Source organism: Malania oleifera, chromosome 11 (genome assembly GCF_029873635.1).
Source record: "Malania oleifera isolate guangnan ecotype guangnan chromosome 11, ASM2987363v1, whole genome shotgun sequence".
NCBI lineage: Eukaryota > Viridiplantae > Streptophyta > Magnoliopsida > Santalales > Ximeniaceae > Malania > Malania oleifera.
This window is the reverse complement of record NC_080427.1, coordinates 58,838,930-58,860,510: the sequence shown is the minus strand read 5'-3', so window position 1 is coordinate 58,860,510 and position 21,581 is coordinate 58,838,930. Positions and strand designations below refer to the sequence as shown.

Here is a 21,581-nt window from a genome sequence, read left to right as displayed (position 1 = left end):
AAATCTAAACCAACCAAACAAAAATTGGAAGGATGAACTAATAACGAAGGGAATTGAGATCCAACATATTTATCCAAAGGATACCTTTCAAAGAACGTGGTAAAAGATGTTCTTCGTAGATGACATTATTTCTTATTTCTCCTTCTCTAGCAAAAAAATCAGTCGTACTATTGTCTTCCCTATATTGATGGACCACCATGAAGTTCACTCCTTCTAGCTCCATCACAAGGTCCTTTCAAAAATCTCAAAGATACCACAAGGTACATCTACCTTTCCGAAACTAATCAACAACAATTCTCGAGTCACTTTCAATAATCACATTAAAATAATGAAGTCGTTTGCATAAATGAATTCTTTCCAGGATTATTTTTAATTTCGCACTATTGTTCGTATCATTACCAAAATAGCTTGAAAAAGCCACTTTCACCATGCCATGGCAGTCTCGAATGATTCCTCCACCTCCTGAAGTACCCTGATTGCCCCTACAACTCCCATCACAATCAAGTTTTATCCACCCTACTGGAGGTTTAACCTACGAGATAATTTTTACAGACCTGGCGCAAACTCCTTGATGCTGAATTTGAAACTCTTTCAAAATCGTAATTTCCGATATCTTCAATTTTCGAAAAGTATTAGAGCTCTCAGCTAAAGAACTAATGTAGTATCGAACACTTCTCCACGTCTGATCCATACTTTGGTAAACTCCTTCCATTCTCACTTTGCATCTTCGATTCCAGAGACACCACGTAATCAAACACGAAATTAGACCAATTAAAATACCTTTAATAGATGATTTTCAAGCATAGTGGAACCAATTTGCAATTCTGTTTTTCCAGGGAAGGAACCATTGGAAAGGAATCCCCAACACCACACTAGACCAACGCCAAACCTCTGAAACCACCTCGCCAAAAGAAAAAATGTGATCAGTGTTTTCCTGACTTCTCTGCACGCAACAATCACAAACTAAAGTCATCGATATTTCTTTTGCCTAAATTTTATCATCTACTGTCAAGCATCTAAATTAGGTTTTCCATAAACACATTGAGATTCTTCTAGGCAATAGAGAATGTCAAAACCAGTCATTCTAGTCAAAATTATCACTTCTGCTCCTCACTGCCTCCCATGCCATTTTTGTAGAGAAATTGTCGTCATGGACAGGCTTCCAGATGAATATATCCTGACCACTTTTACCAGCTGACACATTGTGCAAGATTTCCATTGTTCTGTCAGCCCCAACCAATTCCATTGATAAATCAAAGTTCCAATTGTTATTCAGCCAACAATCCTTAATACATAGCTTCTTGTTCGAAATATCCTCAATGCGCACCGCTAACGAGCCTGATGTAAGCCATATATCGAACCAAAAAGAAGAATTCCCACCTCTCACCAAAATTTTAACATTATCCATAACTTCCAGAATGGTGGTCATCACTGATTTCCATAACTGAGAATCATTTGGTCTCCCCTTCCTTATTAATAAATGATCATTTTTACAATATTTAGTCCTAAAAAAATCTGACCATAGATTGTTAGAAGTGAGCAATCTGAAGGCAAATGTCATGAGAAGTGATTTTTGGACTTCTTTAAGATATCTCAAGACCATACCCCCTTCTAAGGTGGGTTTACAAATTTTCTCCTAAGAGCGCCAAAGAATCTTCTTTTTACCTTTCACCTCTCCCCATAAAAATTAGCAAGAAGAGAGTTTATGAGAGAAAATGTGACCTGTGAAACATTAATAACCGATATCAAATTTATCGGCATGCTAGACAACACATGTATTAATAAAATCAATCTTCTACCTTGCAAGAAGCATATGTATGATAAACAACATTTTTTTTTTTTTTTTTTTTTTTTTAAATTTTTTGTGATATACTTTAAAAAAAAAAAAAGAGCTGGAAGTCACCCACATAACGGCCCCATCCCAATTTTATTAATAACCTTCACTTATGGCAGAGGAATAGCGTGGAAACAAAATGACACTTGGGACTTACATAATAACCAACAAAAACACTCCACACATCAAACCAAATAAAAGAAGAAAACAAACCTATACCAATATCAAAAGGAAACCAACTAAACATATCTCATATAAGTCGTACTCATCTTATCCAATCTATACAAACCTTTGATAACTCTAGGAAGTTGACTACTATTTGTAAGCAAATTATTCCTCCCCATGGCACCTTGTCGAGCCAAAGCAGTTGTCACTTTATTCCCTTCTCTATACAACTGATTTATAGAAAAATCTACTCCCTCCAATAAACCAATAAGCTGCTCCCAAAAATCCCACAAATATCATAAAAAGCATTTACTGGATCTTATCCAATTTACTACAATTTTCGAATCACATTCAATATCAATACTGGTATGGCACAATTGTTTGCAAAGTTTTATTCCTTCCATCATTGCTCCTAAAATATTTTTAAAAACCAAAAATAAAAGAACCTATAAGGTCTCTAAGGATGCCAGCACCACCCGCTGGCCCTGGGTTCCCCAAAATACTTCCATCCAAATTTAGTTTCAACCTCCCTTACCTTGGTTTTAGTCATCTCACATCTTGCATAGCTTTATTCTTTTTATTCACAATCTAAACTTCCAAATTCTACAATATCCGAACATCAGCATCCTTTAAATGAGCCATAACTGTCATGTTCTTAGTCAAACCCCACCTCACCCAATTCTTAATGGATAGTCACACATTTGTACTACTCTCCAATTTTCCCTCCATTCTAACTACACATCTCTTTCTCCACAACCTCCAAACTACTAACCTCCAAACTACTAAATAGGGAATCAAACCCATTAATGTTCCTGATTGAAAGTATCGGGAAGCCCTATTAAACCACATTTAGATTCTTTCTTTCCAGCTTTGGTGCCTAAGGAAAGATACACCTACCTCCACCGAAACCTTCCTCCATACATCAGCAGCAAGATCTCCCTTATTCAAAACATGTTCCATATCTTCTGATTGCCTCATCTCACAATGATCACATGCCGAAGCAAGTGATACCCCCACCCTTCTCACCTTTTCATCAATGCTTAAATACTCAAAAGTAGTCTTCCACATACAAATAGTAATTTTCTTCAGTAACCATTTGTTCCAAACCCACTTTACCTAATCAAACTTTAGAGCTCTAACTCTGATAGCATCTCATGCCGACTTTTTATTAAAGCAATCATTCTTTTCCGAGAGCCATAGCAGGATGTCCGAAGAGTTTCTACGTTTTCCAACTCTTTCCATCACTTTTTCTGCTTTATTAAAACCTAAAATCCTTTACAAATTTTTCACATCCCACACATTATTAATAACCAAATCTTTTAATCTAATATGTGAATGTGCACCATCTGAAAATTCTGAAAACAAAGGTCCCGAATCCAGAAACTTATGATACCATAATTTTACATCTCCTTCTCTAACTTCCCACTTAAATTTACTTAACAGCTTAGGCATACATTGTAGAATTTTCCTCTAAAAAGAAATATCTGACCATGTGGCCTGCAAAGAGCAATATATTCTCATTTAACATATTTAGCTTTAAAAAATATAGCCCATAAAGAATTTTGTGTTAATAACTTCCAACCAAACTTCATAAACAACGACCGTTATACTTCCGAAATGTCCCTTACTCCTATGCCCCCCCTCCTCCACAAGAACACACAATTTCTTTCAAGCCCTCCATTTCATTTTTTCTTTCCCATCCTTAAATACCCAGAAAAAAAAAGGCAAACATACCTTATATCTTTTTTATTACCAGCTTCGAGGCATTCAGAACAGCTAACAGATGCAGTGACATGCTCGAAAGCACATATCTCAACAAAACTAGACGACCTCCTTGAGACAACAGTCTACTTTTCCAGCCCTCAATTTTCTTACTGATTTTTTGAATTAAAGGGTCAAAATGACATCCTTTCAATTTACCATCCACGATTGGCACTCCCAAATACGTAAAAAGAAATTTACCTTCAAAAAAATCAGTCTCTTGTAGAACTTCTCCCTTCCTCTGAGCACCCAACTTCTTTGAGAAAAAAATAGTTGATTTATATTTATTCACCTTTTGGCCAAACCAGCTTTCATACTCCCTGATCACTTTCATTAACTATCTAACAAATTTTTTACCAGCATTAGCAAATATAACAACATCATCTGCATACATTAAATATGATATAATAGGTGCACCACTCGGATGCGCATATGGTAAAATCTGCTTCTCAGTCATCTTTTTTTGAATTAATCTAAAAACAACTTCTTACATGATGACAAAAATATACGGGGACAACGGATCCCCCTGCCTCAAACCCCTTTTTGACTTAAAGAAATCCCTGTAAGTGTCATGCATCATAATAGAAAATCATGGAGTAGAAATAAAATTCTGAATCAACTTATAAAATCAATCTGAAAAACCAAGAACATGGAAAATCTAATCTACCACCTGCCACTCCACTCGATCATACGCTTTGCTCACGTCAAGTTTTAGCATCATATCGCCTCATTTCACCTGCCTATGTTATAATTTTGTCATCTCTTCAGCAAGCGTTATATTTTCAAAAATACTCCTCCCTTTCACAAAAGCACCTTACTCAAGAGATATTAAATCACTCATCACCAACGATAGCTTGCCAATAAGAATTTTGAAGAAAATTTTATAGATTAAGTCACAAAGGCTTATCGGACGAAATTTATCAAAAAACTGAAGATCCTTTACTTTTGGAATAAGAACTATATAAAAGGAACAAAAATACTAAGGCAACATATCAACTTTGAAAAACGCCCTTACTACTTCCATCACATCATTTTTAATAATCTTTCAGCAGGTAATATAGAAAGCAGACCTAAAACCATCCGATCCCAGGCTACTGTCCACAGAAATAGAAGAAATAGCTGCATATACCTCCTCCTCAGTCAGTTCTTCTTTCAGTTGTCTTATAGAATCCTTAGAAACCATCGATTGGATAATACTGTCTAGATTTGGCCTTTGCACTGAACTATTCTGCCCCAAGAATTTTTCAAAATAATTCATAGTTTCATCATGAACCATCTGCATATTTTCCAATACCGAACCATCAAGAAGCACCATTGAATTCACATAAGAGTTACGTCTTCTTTGCGCAATCACCTCATGGAAAAACTTTGAATTTTGGTCACCATCAGTTAATCATTTCATCTTTGCTTGCTGTGCCAGCCTTGTCTCTTCCCTTCTATACCATACCTCCAATTCAATATTAAAAAAAAAAGAACTTTTCTTCAACTAATTATGAGTACTTTGTCTACAATAAATTCTCATATATTTTCATCCTTTCTTCCAACTCTTGTATGATACCACCCACACGACCAAAAGTCTGTTTATTCCACACCCTAAGCCTTTGTTTTAGCCTTTTTCGATTTACCCGCCAATTTACAAAACCCTGAATCCACCACAATATGTTCTCTCCAAGATGTTTCAACCATTTTCAAAAAATCCTCATGCGACGTCCACATGTTCTGAAATCTAAAAGGCACTGGCCCATACCTCTCCATACTTGCACCCAACTGTAATATGATAGGAGAATGATATGAAGTATTTTTTTCAACAATAATATCTTAGCTTCATCGTATTTTACAGAAAAAGCATTATTAATCAACACCTTGTCTAGTTTCGCCCAACTTCTCGTCAATTCTTGATGGCCATTACACTAGGAAAATTGACTTCCTTCGAATTTGAGATCCAATAATCCACATCTATTAATACAGCCATTGAATTCAACCATAGACAAACCCAAGCGAGGTTAACCTCCCACCCTTTCCTCATCTAACCGAATTACATTAAAATCTCTCATAACAACCCAAGCCACATCAAAACTCGAAATCCCCTAAAGTTGTTCCCATAATTATCTTCTCTTAATATGATAACATTTAGCATATACAAAGGTAAAAAGCAGAGAGCCTCTATCCTCTGTTAACAATACTATCAAATATTGATTTGAAACACCCACCCAATCAACCTGAATATCATCTTTCCAGAACAGTCAAATCTTCCTGCCTTTCTCTACATTAGAACAAAAATTAGTAAATTGCAAATACACCACCCACCTTCGTATCTTCTCCACATCTTGAAAAGGTTCAAAAATAACCAAAATCGAAACTTTCTGATCTTTCACAATTTGTTTTAATCTTCTCTTTGACATGCTCAACCCTCTTATATTCCAAAACATAACTTTGTCAATCATAAGTTCAATTTTTGAGGCACTGCCTTAGCCCTCTTAGACTTTCTCACTTGCACATCTTCTTTATTTCTTTCTTTCGATACACTCACTAGCACATTAACTGGATCAGAGCAATATTCTTTTTGAGTATCAATGCAAACCTTCATATCTTCCTCAGATAACACATCATAATTATCCCTACACACCACACCCTCCTCTTCCCCCTCTCTCTCATCCACCTCCTCCACCAGAAACTCTTCCCCATCCTTATCATTTCAACTTCTCCCCCCCCCCCCCCCTTCATCAAAAACTCTGATTTCCTGGGTAGTCCTAGAACAACCACTCAGTTCTACCTGCACCCCTAACACCCCTGACTTATGATCTTGAAAACATTCGGCTTTCTCTCCACTATTCTTCTCTACCAATTTCACTTCATCCACTTTATGTGTACCCACATTACTAACCTCGTTCACAACTTCTTTATTTTTCTTATTCACATTCAAAGGACCACTTACATCTTCATTCTTTTTCTCTTCCACCCTTTGATCCTAAATTCGCAAAACATGACTTTCATCTTCTACTATCACATTTTCTCTTCTACCCACTTCTTTCCAAACTATCACATCTCTCTCCTTCCTCATACCTACCTTCCTTTTATCCTTAGGCTTTACTCCAAACTAGCATACCATATTAGTGTGACCTTGCCTACAACATTTATTACAATAGAATCACCTCTTCTCGTATATTACCCTTTACCAACTCTGCTTTTGTTTTACCACAAATGAAAAACCCTCCACAGGATCCTTCTATAAATCCACTTCAACACACAATCTTGCACTAGTGGCTCGTGTTCTATATAATGTGGCATTATCCGTACCCAAAAATCTACCAAATCTAGTGACAAAACTTTGTAAACTGTCTAGTTTATATAACTGTAAAGGCAAACTTGGTAAAAAAATCCACTGTGGTACGATCGATGCCTCCTTATTGATATCAAAATTTACGGACCAATTAAATAGCCGAAATTAGCACCCTGTCGTCCATCTTCCTTCTCGTGCCCAAGCATGAATGTAGTCATTTTCATTTATCAAATGCAACAAAACATTATAGTTGTCCATAAAACTTATCATTGGAACTTCAGAAAGACCTCAAGATTGGATAATATGCCTCTGAAGAACATCAATAGATGGCCTTGCAAAAAGAAATTTAAGCACCAACGCAAACTTCAGATCCTCAGCAACCCTTTCCATCTCCACATCCGAGAAAACAAAACATAATTCCTCATTAATCAGTTCTGACTTCCTCAAAGGGATTTTGAATCTCGAAGATGGAATTGGCTTCTTCAATGCTTCTACAAACGATTTTCCACTAGAGAAACCTTCTCCCTTTCCAACCATATCATCCCCTGAACAACTCCCAGTAACCCGTGAACCACCGACAACACCTCCCCTCAACCCTCCGATAACAGCTACCCGAGGCGGCGCATCCATGACTAGCGGCTACTTGTTTTCCATATTGAAAACCTAAAAATAAAAAACCAACCTTTTGTGGAGAGCATAAATGGAACCTGACTTGCGATGGCGACTACAAACTCCTCGGCATGTAGCGTCCCCCAAGATTCCAATCTCTTCTTGGCGGTTCACAGTAACGAAGACGTCGTTGGACTTCGCAGTCACTCGGAGCTACGTCGTCTTCGTCACCGTTAAACTACCCAGGTTCTCCGTCGCAACTTTGTAGCCGTCATCGCCGTCACAGGTTTGTTGTTGTAGCTTCGTCTTCACCGACGCTAGTACCCTAACCCTCCTTCATTAATAACTTGAGAGAAGAAGAAATTGAGAGCTTCCTAGCGGTTCACAGTAACAAAGACATCGTTGGACTTTGCAATCACTTGGAGCGCTACATCGTCGCCGTCACCGTCACAGGTTCGTCATCGTAGCTTTGTCGTCGTTGTCGCCGTCGCAGGTTCCACCGCAGCTTTGTCGTCACCGATGCCGGTACCCTAACCCTCGTTTTAAACACAAGCCACACTTATCTTCACCCTCTTTTCTTCGTTCGGTCTGAACTTGCTCGCATCCGAAACCCTCCTTCGTGAAGAGATGAGGAAATCGAGAGCTTCTCGGTGGTTCACAGTAACGAAGATGTCACTGTCGTCACCATCACTGTGAAACTACGTCCGTCGCAGGGTCGCCGTCCCAGCTTCATCGTCATCGTCGCAGGTCGCAGCTTCGTCGTCGCTGACGCTAGTACCCTAACCCTAAATATTGTTTTTGTGATATACAACATATTTATCTACATGAGATTGAAAATATATATATAATATGGCTTGACCGTTGACTGGGAACTAATTCTGGAAGGTATTTAATTAAATTGGAGCAAGAAAGCATGATGAAGAGAACCCATATAATTTTAAATAGGCCACTTGAGGATGGAGTGAAAAGGGGCTTTGACTTTTAGAGTAGTATTTTTTTTTTTTTTTTTTTAAGAGTAGTATAATTTCATGTATTACTCTATTTTACATTTATGTAAAGTAAAAATAATTAAATTATATATATAATTATCACATTAAGTAGAAGCCTAAGCAATTTAAGTTATAAGCAATACGTCCGTAAATTATTAACACTTCCTCGCACATGCAACAAGAGTATACAAAAATGATAAATGAACTATAAGTGACACCCAATGCGAGAAATAAGATAATTTTTAACAACAAAATAAAACTTGAGACCTTGGTCCAAATAACAAGTTAGATCACCACCTTAATTACCCAAAAATTTAAGCTAATAATTTCGTCAAAATAATAATAATGACAAAAATTCACACTACATATATTTTATGTATTTTGAATGAAAACAATAATTATTCATGTGAAAATAGATTTTAGAAATTTTTTTTAGTGAAATGAGACTCCTTTTCAGACGATTTAACTCATTTTTTATCAACTTTTTCTCTAACTCTTTTGGGTTTATTTAAGAGTCTAGACAAGGATAGTTCTACACTTGTTTGAACTAGTCTTACTAATTAATTTAGTAGGATTTTAAAAACACTATTTATGAATATTAAGTCCCTTAAGTTGGCTCAAATTGCAGAACTCTTAGTAGTTTGATCGATGAGAGACGACGCTCATGGATACGACCTCCCGTGCTTAATTTGGTATCGCGGTCCAAAAGGTTTGTTTGCTTGAGAGCTCTAAAATACCAGAATAGTCAGCTAGCAATTTATTATCTTCAATAAGTTAGCTGAGGGTGTCATCAATCCTACTTTCAGGTAAAGCAAGCTGGTTCATTATTAGACAGATCTTAATGGTAGACATTGCAGGTGTAGCACAAGAATTTATTTAGCTAATTTTCTATTTCTATCGAAGACAAAGGGGGGAAAAATAGGCTACACTCCCACTCTTCTCAAATTGTTCTTTACAAAATCCTGGAGGCTATTCTAATGAGGCTCTTTGGTTGGAGGAAAATTAAGTCTTATCTGGATAACTCCTCCGAGCAGGTCTCCTCATTCCTAATGTGGATCCGATGTGAGTTATACCTAATAGGACCTAAATGTACTTCAAGAAAACTCACAATGCTGGTTGCCTTTCAAGAAAGGTCTTCTCTGTGTCTTCTTGTATAGGACGACTTTTGGGTCTTGATGATGTTTAATTTATGAACTTGCATTTATCCAAAGTAAAATGAATAGTTTGATTTTCTGTCCTTAATGTGGGTATGACAACTGTGCAGAGTCCAAAGTGTGATTGAATGGCATTTGAATCAATGTAAAATGATTACACTATCTGACATGAAGTTCTTAATTTGGACAAAAAAGTCACATAAATTTTTTTGAGTAAAATGTGGGAAGCACCAAATTATGCAAGAACTCGTGTTTATAAAGAAAGAAGAACCTATAAGATTACAATTTTACCGAAAAACTTAAGTTATTAGGTTATGGGCCAACAATATATATCAAGTTTTAATACCCTTTAAATACCAACATTAAATACCATAGAATAAATGCAGGTGGCGAGACTAGAACCCAAGACCTCCTAGTAGCATGTCATGTTAGATTATCACTTTACCTAAAAGCTTAAACTGTTAGGTTGTGGGACAACAATGTACATCAAGCTTTAACAGAACCGACAAATTGTATGATGCAAAAATCAAATTAGGATGTGCATGTCCACGGGCTATTTACCACTCATCACATTGAAAAGATGTCAAGGAAAAACGCCTTTAATCCTTAAAAATGACACAGCAAAGATTTTTCTTTTTTCTAAAATTCTATTTGACTGCACAGAAAAGCATGGAATAGATACAGATACTGTAGAACTAAATCAAACAAGATAGATCATTCCCACCTCTAGAGAAGATGCATGAGGTATGCTCAGTGCATAAACTGGTCCCCTAGAGTTTCTCCTCAAGAAATCATACCCAAAATTGATCACAATTCTCTTCATCAAACTTGATCCTCGCTTCGCCCTTACATATGAATGCCCCATTATAAAAGCCATCCCTGCTTCTCTCGCTTCCATCAATACCTGCAACTCTTCCCTTGCACCCATATCAACCTGTGGACTCTCTGGCACGACAAACCTCACTCTTTTCCTCACCCTCTCTGGAGACCTTATCTCCCTTAGCTCCGATGTCCCAATCATTTCAAAACTATCAGCATCAGCTTCACACATTCTTACGCCTTCAAAATTTGATGATGAAGTCCCAACAACTGTCATTTTCTCATCATCGTCCGAAGGCTGTCCTGCTACATTATACTCTGGCTTCTCTGACCGGATAAATTCCGCGATACTACAAACAAGATCTTTTTCAAACTCCAAGTCATCCCTCTGGACATCGCGATAACCATATCGCACTATGCACCTATAGATATGGTACTCTTTTGGGCCTATTCTTCCTACCAGGAACCTTTCCTCTGGTCTGACATGAGGCAGTGGGACAGATTTGATGCAGAGAAAGACCAAAACCTGGTGGAAAGCAGGGAGATTGGTGACGAAGTGGGAGAAAATAGCTGGGATCCCAGATACAAGTTCGGTGTGTATGAGCCCAATGCCCCGGACCCGAACAATTCCTAAATTTGGACCCAGGCTGAGCAGCCAATTGATGGAGACCTTGTTCTGAACATCAAATTCATACTTCTTCAGCGTTCCGTAGTGCCATGTGTACATAACTAATAAGAAGATGAACGAGAGGGCAATCGGTACCCAGGCTCCTTCAAGGAACTTGATGAGGGAAGCTGAAAAATACAGTGCTTCAATGGAGCCGAAGAAGAATATAAAGCAAATGGCAAGCAAGACGCTTTTATGCCAGCATAGCACTATAACTAGGGACATTAGACACGTGGTTACCAACATAACAGTAATAACTGCCAACCCTGTTCCAAGAAGGAAGAAGAAACTGTTAGAAATATTGTGGCTTGAACTTTGAATTGATTAGTGAACAGATGAAAGAAGAAATGAAACAAAATTAAATCTGTCACAAAACTAAAAAAAGCCATTTGGTTGGTCCCATTGCTACTAGGACAGTGTTTAGCATCCAAGCATGAAGTACCAATAATTGGTCCTCCAGGATCAGGGAAGAAAACAATCTAACTGTTAAGAGGTGAGATAGAGTCACAAGGGTTCAGACCGGGAGATAAAGGGAGATCCATTGCTTGAATGGCATGAAAACAACGGACAGTGTGTACCTGATGCATTGCCCATGCGTTTAGTGTCTCTGAAACCAACAGTAATAGCTAAGCATAACAGCATTAAGGTCCAGTTGATATCTGGAATGTAAATCTGGCCATGTGTTTTTGATGATGTGTGGATTATTTTGACCCTAGGAAAGCAACTCAAAGCGGAGCATTGTTTGATGATCGAGAAAGTCCCAGTAATGACAGCTTGGCTTCCCACTACCGCAGCAAGTATTGCTATTGCCAGAACAGGCCATCTTATTTTTTCTGACACAACGTAACAGTATTTTGAATCAGCTGGAACTCAACAACAGCTCACATTAGACAATGTGTTCACAAGAAGAAAATTACTAAATACCCACCAGGCACAGATACATAAAATCCAATTCGGTAGTCACTTTCAATGATGTGATGCTTGGAAAGATATGCTGCTTGCCCCATATATGCAAGGATCAAGGATGGGTAAACCACAAAAGTGAAAGCAATCTGCATGGAAGTGGATTTCTATTAGAAGGGTTGCTGCACTTACCTTGTTTACTATACAGAATCCATTCCAATATAATTATTGGCCAAGGATCATTTATCAAGGCAAACTAATTTTCAATCCAATGCTTATGTGAAGATTTTGGCATGAATTAGGATTCAATGCATGTTTCCTAATTGAAACAATGGCATGTAAATTCAAAGTTCGTTCTTAAAGAAAATTATCTAATACTGCTGCAGCATGAGAACAAATATAAAGGCAAAAATTAATGGAATTAAGAGAAGAAAAAAAACACCTATATCCAATAAGATTGCTTACTGAGGAGCTGGTGGCTATATGGAACATTCTCAAGTAACAGCAAAACATTTGCGCATTGAGTAGGAATCTAGAAATTGCTCAGACAGCGAACTTAGGAGGTTGAGTTGTTTTTCGTTCTTTACCTTAACAAACTACCAATGCATTAATGCAAAATGCATAATCATAAGATAAATGAAACCCAGCTAAACTCAGTGACTGATAATTATGCCATTAGCTTTGCATCATTTTGAAATATTAAAACATGAAACCAAGGTCAACTTCTACACATATATAAGGGAATAGACCACTCACTTGAGTGCCCACTTTCTATTTCTAGAAATACCCGTCCATAAATATTGCTTGAATAGTAAAATTAATGACAATACAGGAATCAATACAGGAAAATATTAGGCATTATTTAACTAACCCATGATTACTCATAGCATATAAATATCCAATAACTAACACATAAATTAAACTACCAACTACCCATAATTATTTCTTTGGTGTCTATTTTGTAACATTCTAATATAGAGATATACTTGTAAGGATGGTTCTTCCACGTAAGATTTGAAATCTACCAATCACAAGATGTTATATTAATATTTGGATCCACTAACGTGACGCGGGACCCAAATTATTGGGACCCACATCAAACCATACCTCCCACTTGTATGGATCTGGATCCAAATGCTAAGATGGTACCATGTGACTAGTGGTTTCCAGATTCTACGTGAAGGAACCATTCCTTACGAGTATTCTCAATAGGATATCTTGATACCAATTATACATTTCAAAGAAAATAATTCACTATTATTTGACCATATTATTCCAAAATGGGAGAAAGAGTAAATGTTAGATTCATAAGAAATATATGAATTAGATTATAAAAAATATGCGTAAATAGATAATTAATTAATTTTATAAAAAAGTAAACGAAGACATAGTACACATGCATTGCGTGCGCTCAATGGCTACTTTCAAAATAAAACACACGAAGAGACTTGACTCCCAGCAAGCTGAGAGGGTTCTCAAACAGTGAAGAAAACTTTTCCTCCTAACGCTGTCAAAAAAAATTATTTTTCCTTTTGAGTGGGTAGGGAAGAGGGTGGTAAACTGGTGATGAGTGAAGCAGGCAATGAGGTCTGCAATCAGTCTGGGCTTGGTTGAATATTTAGCATTCTCAATGATGCTTGGTGCAAAATGTTGCTTTTCTAATGTGTGTACCTCCTGCGTACAAGGCACTTAAACCCTTCTTTTACTGTCAAATGCTAACCGTAATTGAACCATTTCTCAATATAGTTTACATTTTACTTAAAAGGAAACTGCACGGCTTTGTTTTGCAGATAACCTCATGGAAAAAAGTTTAGGTTTGGATGCTATCTTTGATCCATGAATTCTTATTGTTCAGAAATAACCGTGAAAAATAAAATCTTTAGCAATGAATCACATAAGCAAGTTCAAGCACCTTGATTGACAGCTGAGAAAAGTGCCCAAGATCAGCAAACATAGCTTCTGAACCTGACACATGCATAAGAGAACTGTATTAGAAAAAGGAAATGTGCTCATTGGGTATGAAGCCACACTAAGATTACATTCTATTGTACCTGTTATACACAAAAGAATCCCACCTAGGGACATCCAACCACCCTTTTGGGTCTTTTTCAAAAATTTGTACATGTAGTAGGGAGAGAGAGCTTGGTAAACATGTGGATTCCAGTGGAAGATGTTGTACACACCAATAGCACTGATGCATAGAAGCCATGTTATCACAACAGGTGCGAACAGGAATCCTACGCGGTGGGTTCCGTAATGTTGGAGGGCAAACAAAAATACCAGTATGACACAAGTAACTGGAACTTCCACATCTGCAAAATCAGTGAACTTTGAGGAAACAAAGTATCAAAACCAAATACAATATATTTGGTTTGAGTACTCAAAAAAAAAAAAAAATCTTGTTCTGCTAGCATATCTGAAAATTATGAATCAACATTTCTACCTATCAATATAGTAAAAACAAAACGTAATGATTTTTCTGAGGACTAAAAACTCATGAAATTTCATAAGTACAGCCAAACACTTTTGGTTTAATTTGTTAGAGGTGACAAGCTGACAATGGTAATTAATTGTTTTAATCATCAAGAAATGCAGAAGATTTTCTTGACCACAAATATGGGGATCCCTATATCACCATCAAACCACAATCCGAGATCATATTCCCGAATCATGGTACTTTTCACAATCCAGGATCATGTGTCCAATTAATGGTATGCTACCTGGTTTACCAAAACTAGAGACCATATCTATCAAAGTTCCAATTAGAAAAATGAAGAAATAGAATAAAAAAGTTGAAGGTACCAGGAAAATCGAATCTCAAAATATTTTAAAATGAATGAAAAACAGAAAATAAGTAATTTTATAATTTTTCTACAGAAGTATCCCATCTACCACCTTAAATATTTAGCCACCAAGCAAATACTCCACAATGCAACATGATCTGAAATAGCAAATCAACTATGCCTGCCCACCACATACCACTTAGTCAAGCTAAAATGCATACCCAATCCCTGAACCCATATAATAACCTAGAACATGCCATATTTCAGGTATATATGGTCTGGGCATCTGCATCTTTGAGATCATCTCATGTACTATATTGAGATAATGCAGCTAATATATGAAGTTTAGATTCGAAAGGTGAAGTACATATAATATATGAGCCTAAAAAAAAAAAACAAAGACATCGAAAAAAAAAAAAAGGAGAGCACTGTTGGCTGTAGCTCTTTTCTTTTTCTTCTTTAGTTTAGCTATTAACAACTCAAACAAACTGAGTTGACTACTCTTGTCAAAATCCAATGTAGCTAGCCTCATCCAGAATTTTGGAGCTGTATTCTTTGTTTTTCCCCCTGTTTTCATGGAGCTTTTGGGTGAGTCTTTTAGCATATAGAACCCTAAATGTACACACAACACTCTATAACATGTGCATGTATGGCAATTAAGAGGATTAAAGATGATCTCCCTCTTTCTCTCTGCTAGTTTCCCACATCTTCTCAAGAGTTTAGAGTCATTTGCCTCCATCTTAATAATTTGTTATTATCACAAAAATGAACAATGTTCTGCTTTCCTTCTGCTTCCTTCATGTTATCTATTATTACCAGGTTTACCTTCTCCTACTCCAGTAAAGGTACAGTTGGGAGAGAAATCACATTATAGAGTAATTACACAATCATCTCGTGACAACTAAAATGAGAAGTCAGTTACAAAATCAAAATAGATACGTAGCATGGGGGTTCTCCATACAGCTTTGTGATACATAAATTTAAAATTGAGGGTGGTGCATCCCATCCACGAAAATGAAAGTCGAATTGCGTAAGAGTACATATGAGCAAAAGATAGAACTAAAATGTTGCATCTGAGCTTCATTTTTAAAAAAAGAAGAAGTTGAATCCAAGCAAGAGCTGCACATTGATGGAAAAATTGATAAGTTCGTCCACACTCTACAAAGAAACTTAACCAATAATAAATGACAAATAAATGAACATTTTAAAGCAACATTCTGCGCATTTAACAAACAGTAGAAGAGAGAAATAAAATGAGGTTGGACCAATTTATAAAAGGCACTTTAGATGAAAGCTGGCAAATCGTAAGAAGTTGGCAAACGTTGGGAAAAAAATTGATAATATATCTGAGAGGTACTCAAAAGGGCAAAAAAATGGATGGTGATTTAGGAAATGGACATAATAACTTAAAATCCTGTCCAGAGTCACCATCAAGGGTATGATTTCACCACATAGAGGTGGCCAGAGTAAATGAAGTAATGATGATGATGATGATTTATTTTATTCTAGTATTCCATTAAGAAACCATGCTTTGGACAATATCATTTTGGTCAAAGCGTAGGCACTGTCTTATGTTGTCAACCAATCTGCTAAGCAATGATTGTTTCTGCCTCTAAAGGAACTTGTATCATAGCTCTAACCTAATTTGACATGTTGAATGATGATTATGCTTCATCACTACTGCCACTGGCCTATGAAATCAGGTAAGCGCACAGCCCGCACTAGATAACTTTTGAAAATTTTATTATCTAGAGAACCTTATCCCTACTGAGATACCTTTGATTACCTTTATTACTTTATAAAAGGCGCAACTTTACCTACTTAATCTCATAATTTAAGAATTAAACTTCTTTTCTGGGCCTCATGTTGCATTCTTACTTTATTATATGTAAGATGTTGTCAATTTGCTCTTCCACTCTATGAGAACCCTACTTACTTTAATTAGTTTGATAGTGATCTGACACCGATTAAAGCAGAAAGTTTGTCCTAGTTATATTTGCAAGGGGACCCACAAATCGCAATAATGCATGCGCTTATTACAATTAGGTATACTCTGTTCTACTAATCACATAACTGTAGGGGAAAAAAATTACATGATTTCAAACAAAATTCGATCATTGACCATTTAACAATAATATCAAGATATAAATGCCTAAACAAGACAGGGTACCCTTCACAGAAAAAAAGATGGCATGACTAAAGAAATTATCAGAATATAAGTCAGCAACCAAGGGAGGCCAGCATTAAAAAATCTTGCGAAGTTATAAAGTTTTAAGCAATGGCTAACAAAGATGAGGAATGCATAACAATTACATTTGACCAGTTTAAAAAAAAAAAAAATCAAATTTTCAACTAGAAGACCTTCTGGCAGCCGTTTCAAACACCCCAAAAGCCCTTTCCATCAAACAAAAAAACGTGCATTAAAATAAACCACAGAAAGCCCTCAAAAAACAAAGAACTTGAGTTCCCATATGAAGCAAAGAATATCTTATAGACCCCAATTCACAAGAAACTTACATTGATGGTGTTCTTTGGACATGGATAGCTCTAGCCCTGATACAGCAGAGAAAACTGCACAAAATTATAGTTTAGAAATTCTCGACTGTTAAAAAGAATTCCCAAATTTCCAACTTCATATCAAGATTACAATAATTTTTTTTTTTTTTTTTTAAATCCAAATACCAGAAATTGCAGGCGTGAGGACTCCATCTCCTATCACCATACAAGCCCCAATCAAAGCTAGAACAAGCAATACCCTCTTCAACACCCTATGCTTCTCCAAGGTTGATTTTAAGCTCGACCCAGCACTGCTACTGGCCAGAACGATTCCATCTTTCTTATAAGCAGAGAGTTCTTCGTCCGCGAGCTGGCAATTGGGCAAAGTGCTCACCCGAGCGTGGCGGCAGAGCAAGGAATACAAAGCAAAAGTCCCACCTTCCCCATTATCATCAGCTCTAAGCACAATAAACACATACTTGAGCAGGGGAACTAGAGTTAGCGTCCAGAACACAAAAGACAATACTCCATAAATCTCCTCATTTGAGTCGGAATGGTGAATGTCTTCTGCGAACGCGTTTTTGTAAACATACAGAGGAGAAGTGCTTAAATCCCCATACACAACGCCCAAGCTCTGATAAGCCAGCGTCAACACTGTTCTCCACGACTGCTTCTGCAACACCAGAGAAGAAGAATAGAATATAATATCAGAAAACACAGATATTAAAACCCACCAACGCTCGCCGAAAAAAGCCTCACCTTGGCTGGACTAACACGGGTTAAACCTTCCAGATCCATGGTGGGTCGTATCAGAATCACTCAAAACCCATTTTTGCAGACGACCCAGATGGAAAAACCCCCTTCCCCAGTTCAGACAGCCTAAGAAAAAACAGATTAAGTAAACAAAGAAACAATTTTTTATGAGAATGCACAGAGCAGTTCAGCAGCCAGCAATACAATGGAAACAAAGGAAGAACAAACACGAAACGCCACGAACGAATACGGAGAAAACGAGGAAGGTAGATGGATTTTTAATTGTAGATTAAAGATAGAATATTATGGGTGGTGGGTGTCCCGTGTCCCAGAGAGAGAGGGAGAGAGACAATTTTGTATTTGTGAATAATGAGAAGGATTTAGGTTCTCCACCACTTTCTTTATGTTTCTCCGATAGAATATTTGGGCCGGAGGGACTCTTTATCTTCTTCTCAGCTTTGGGGTTTTTGCGAGGAAGAAAAATGTTGTGTGCTGAGTTTGGGGAGATGCTCTGCATTTGCAAACCGGCAGGCACGGCTGCTGATAAATTCTTTTTAACGTCTAATAACACTGACCACTGAACGAGTGAAAGGACCCAAAAGGATGAAACAGTGACTCGAGCGAGTCGACTCGGAACCCACCTGCTAACTACCAAGGTTTCAAAATCAAGCACAGCAAGGGTGTTGCTTCTCATGTCCAACTTTTTGACCCTCTCGAACAAATATTATTTCTGAGCTTTCTTGGAAGCAATTGCATCACAAAACACATGTTTGAATCATTGCATTGCAATTTGGGGTTGACTCAGTTACCGGTTGCAGATTGGTAAGTGATAAGTGTTGGCTCTGTACAATCATTTTTTTTCTCAATATTTATTTCATCGCGTCCAGAATTAAACACATGCAACAATGACTTGTAACCCAGAAAATGCATTGCCCCGGAGACTCAAAAAACTTTTAAAAATTGGCAAAATGATTTCAGAGCATGGATGATGGATCTGATCTCATGGAGGAGGGTCAGTCAATGGTTCTTAAATTGATCCCTGATATAGGCTGCTACCAATATATATAAAATACACCAGTCAACAAAGTGTAGGAAGTGATCTCTCCCTTTCTCTCTTTTTTCTTAAAATAAAAAAAATAATAAATTGAAAAGTAATGTAGAAAATGATATATATCACTTCATGGTGGCTGCTGGAGTTGGGGCATAAAGCAATATGAAAATCTGCATTTGGAATATTTTATGGGTTAATTATTTTTATCGTGCTGTAACTAGAGTTTCCACAAGAATCAGATACTAAATTCCTTCTTGCAGATCCTTCTATATATGATAAGAGATATTGTGCGGCCATTCATCGGAATTGACGTCAATATTCAGATATGATATGGAAAGAAACACTCTGTTTGGCTACCACATAAACAGTAATATATATTAGAAATCTATGCATGCTTTCTTCTACCTTCGTTAGGCAGCAGCTTTGCTGCTTCTTGATTTTCCTTTTAGCTACTATCTGTTCGGAATTTTCAAAGGAGATTTTGTCAATGCTCTGCTCCAATTTCAACTCTGGTGCCATTCACATTCCAGAAAAAGGATATTCCAAAACCAAAACAGAAGCATTGCAAAATTGCAGTTGCAGTGTTTTTATTGCCAGCTTCAATTAATTGGCACATGGGAAGGCTAAAAGATCTTTGAGCTATGCAAATCATAATTCATAAATGGCGAAAAACTGTCTCTTTAATCACCATGGACCCCTTCAACCCCACTATCTTATTGGGCTGTGCACTCAATTTCTTGCAAGTCTGGTACTGAGACAGGGGCCCATGGAATCCTCTGGAGCTACCTATCTAGCTTGATCCCATTTCCTTTAATTTTTTGTTTTTTTTTTTTGTTTGGGTGTGTTTTGGATTTAGCATATTAAAATGGGTTTTCCGAGTTTGTAAGCAGGGCATATTAATGGTTTCATTTTTGTTTTTTTACTTTTTATTTTCATTGGGATTGAAAAATAAGTTGCGATAATATTTTTATTTACATTGCCAATTTTTTATTTCTATTATTATGTTAGGAAAAATAAAAAATAAAAATTGTGAATCTCAATTGTGATAACATGTGTACACAATATTTTAATATTCAAAATTGATTTTTGTATATTAGATTATTTATTGTATAATTAAAAGTAAAATAAAATGGGGCTGTGAATTTAAGGTATTCATACAAAAATATTCACAAAATTTTTAAAAAGTAAAGTTTGAAAAAAAAATAACAGAAGGCATTCAAAAATCATTTTTCACTATTTTTCAATTGTCATATACAATGAGATTGTTCTTGGAACACGAAAAGGTGAGGTTTAAAATAAAATAGTTAAATAAATAATTATAATTATTTATATTTATATTTTCATATTTTATTTTATATTTATTCATATTTTTATTATTTAATCATATTTAAATTTGCTATTAAATTCAAGGACAAAAATAAACTTAAATCCATTAGGTTTTTTAAACTTAATCATATTTATTTTTTAAATAAATAAATAAACAACTAGCTACCAAAAAACAAAGCTTCAAATTATTGTTTTTTCAATTCCAACCTCTAATAGACGACACGTACGAATCACAACAATCATAAGAAAAACATTTAGAAATCGTTTGGAACTACTTATGGAAGACTGAAAAAACATATTAATTTAATAGGTACTATAATAAATAATGACTTGGAAGATGCTGAAAATCATAAGTATTGTTTGTTTTTTTGTTTTTTTAAATGTGTTAATTATAAGTACTCATGTGTAAATAGTGTTTGGGTACTTATTTCGTAAGTATTTTGTAAATATATATTATTATGAGATGAATAGTATTATTCCATTTCAATATATAGTAGTATATTATAATACATAAGAAAAGAATATATAATATTAAATTGCGTTAACATTTTTAATTAATATACTCTACTTAAGATTTAAAATATTCCATTACAAATTAATTAATATTTATGTTATTTAACATTGTTAAAATAACACTCTAATAAAAATTTAAAATATTACCTAATTAAGAAAAAAATTAATTGTTAATTTCTAATTATTATTTTTAATTAATATTTTAAATATTTTCATTAAAAATTAACTAATATTTATGAACATTAGTGAAGTTTTTCTTACTATTTAATTAGAAAATTAATTAACAATTTAAATATTATATATTAAATAAAATGATGTATACTTATAATTTTCTAGTGAACTATATTATTATTATCAATGTATCTATAATGCTATTAATTTAATAATATTTTTTATAATTTATTAATATTTATAATTTATTGTTAATTCTTAACTAATAAATAACTATTGTGTCCATAACTTATTTAAATTTGCAAGT

At 35.7% G+C, this 21,581-nt stretch overlaps 1 protein-coding gene across 3 annotated transcripts; it reads right to left on the bottom strand.

Annotated features, from left to right (window-relative positions):
* Positions 1-10,307: 10,307 nt before the first annotated feature.
* On the bottom strand, positions 10,308-19,966 carry LOC131167938 (potassium transporter 8-like). 3 transcript variants are annotated; one of them, XM_058127019.1, is made up of 9 exons: positions 19,670-19,966; positions 18,220-18,339; positions 17,647-18,133; positions 17,482-17,535; positions 14,233-14,493; positions 14,094-14,146; positions 12,207-12,330; positions 11,857-12,111; positions 10,308-11,544 (listed from the first exon to the last, which is right to left on the bottom strand). In XM_058127019.1, the coding sequence occupies exons 2-9, from the start codon at positions 18,256-18,258 to the stop codon at positions 10,493-10,495; spliced, it is 2,325 nt and encodes a 774-aa protein (XP_057983002.1). In that variant the 5' UTR covers positions 18,259-18,339; positions 19,670-19,966; the 3' UTR covers positions 10,308-10,492. The 3 variants fall into 3 exon arrangements, with proteins under 3 accessions (XP_057983002.1, XP_057983001.1, XP_057983004.1); XM_058127018.1 differs by having other exon boundaries at positions 18,607-19,893; XM_058127021.1 differs by lacking the exon at positions 19,670-19,966 and adding an exon at positions 18,855-19,418.
* Positions 19,967-21,581: the final 1,615 nt, after the last annotated feature.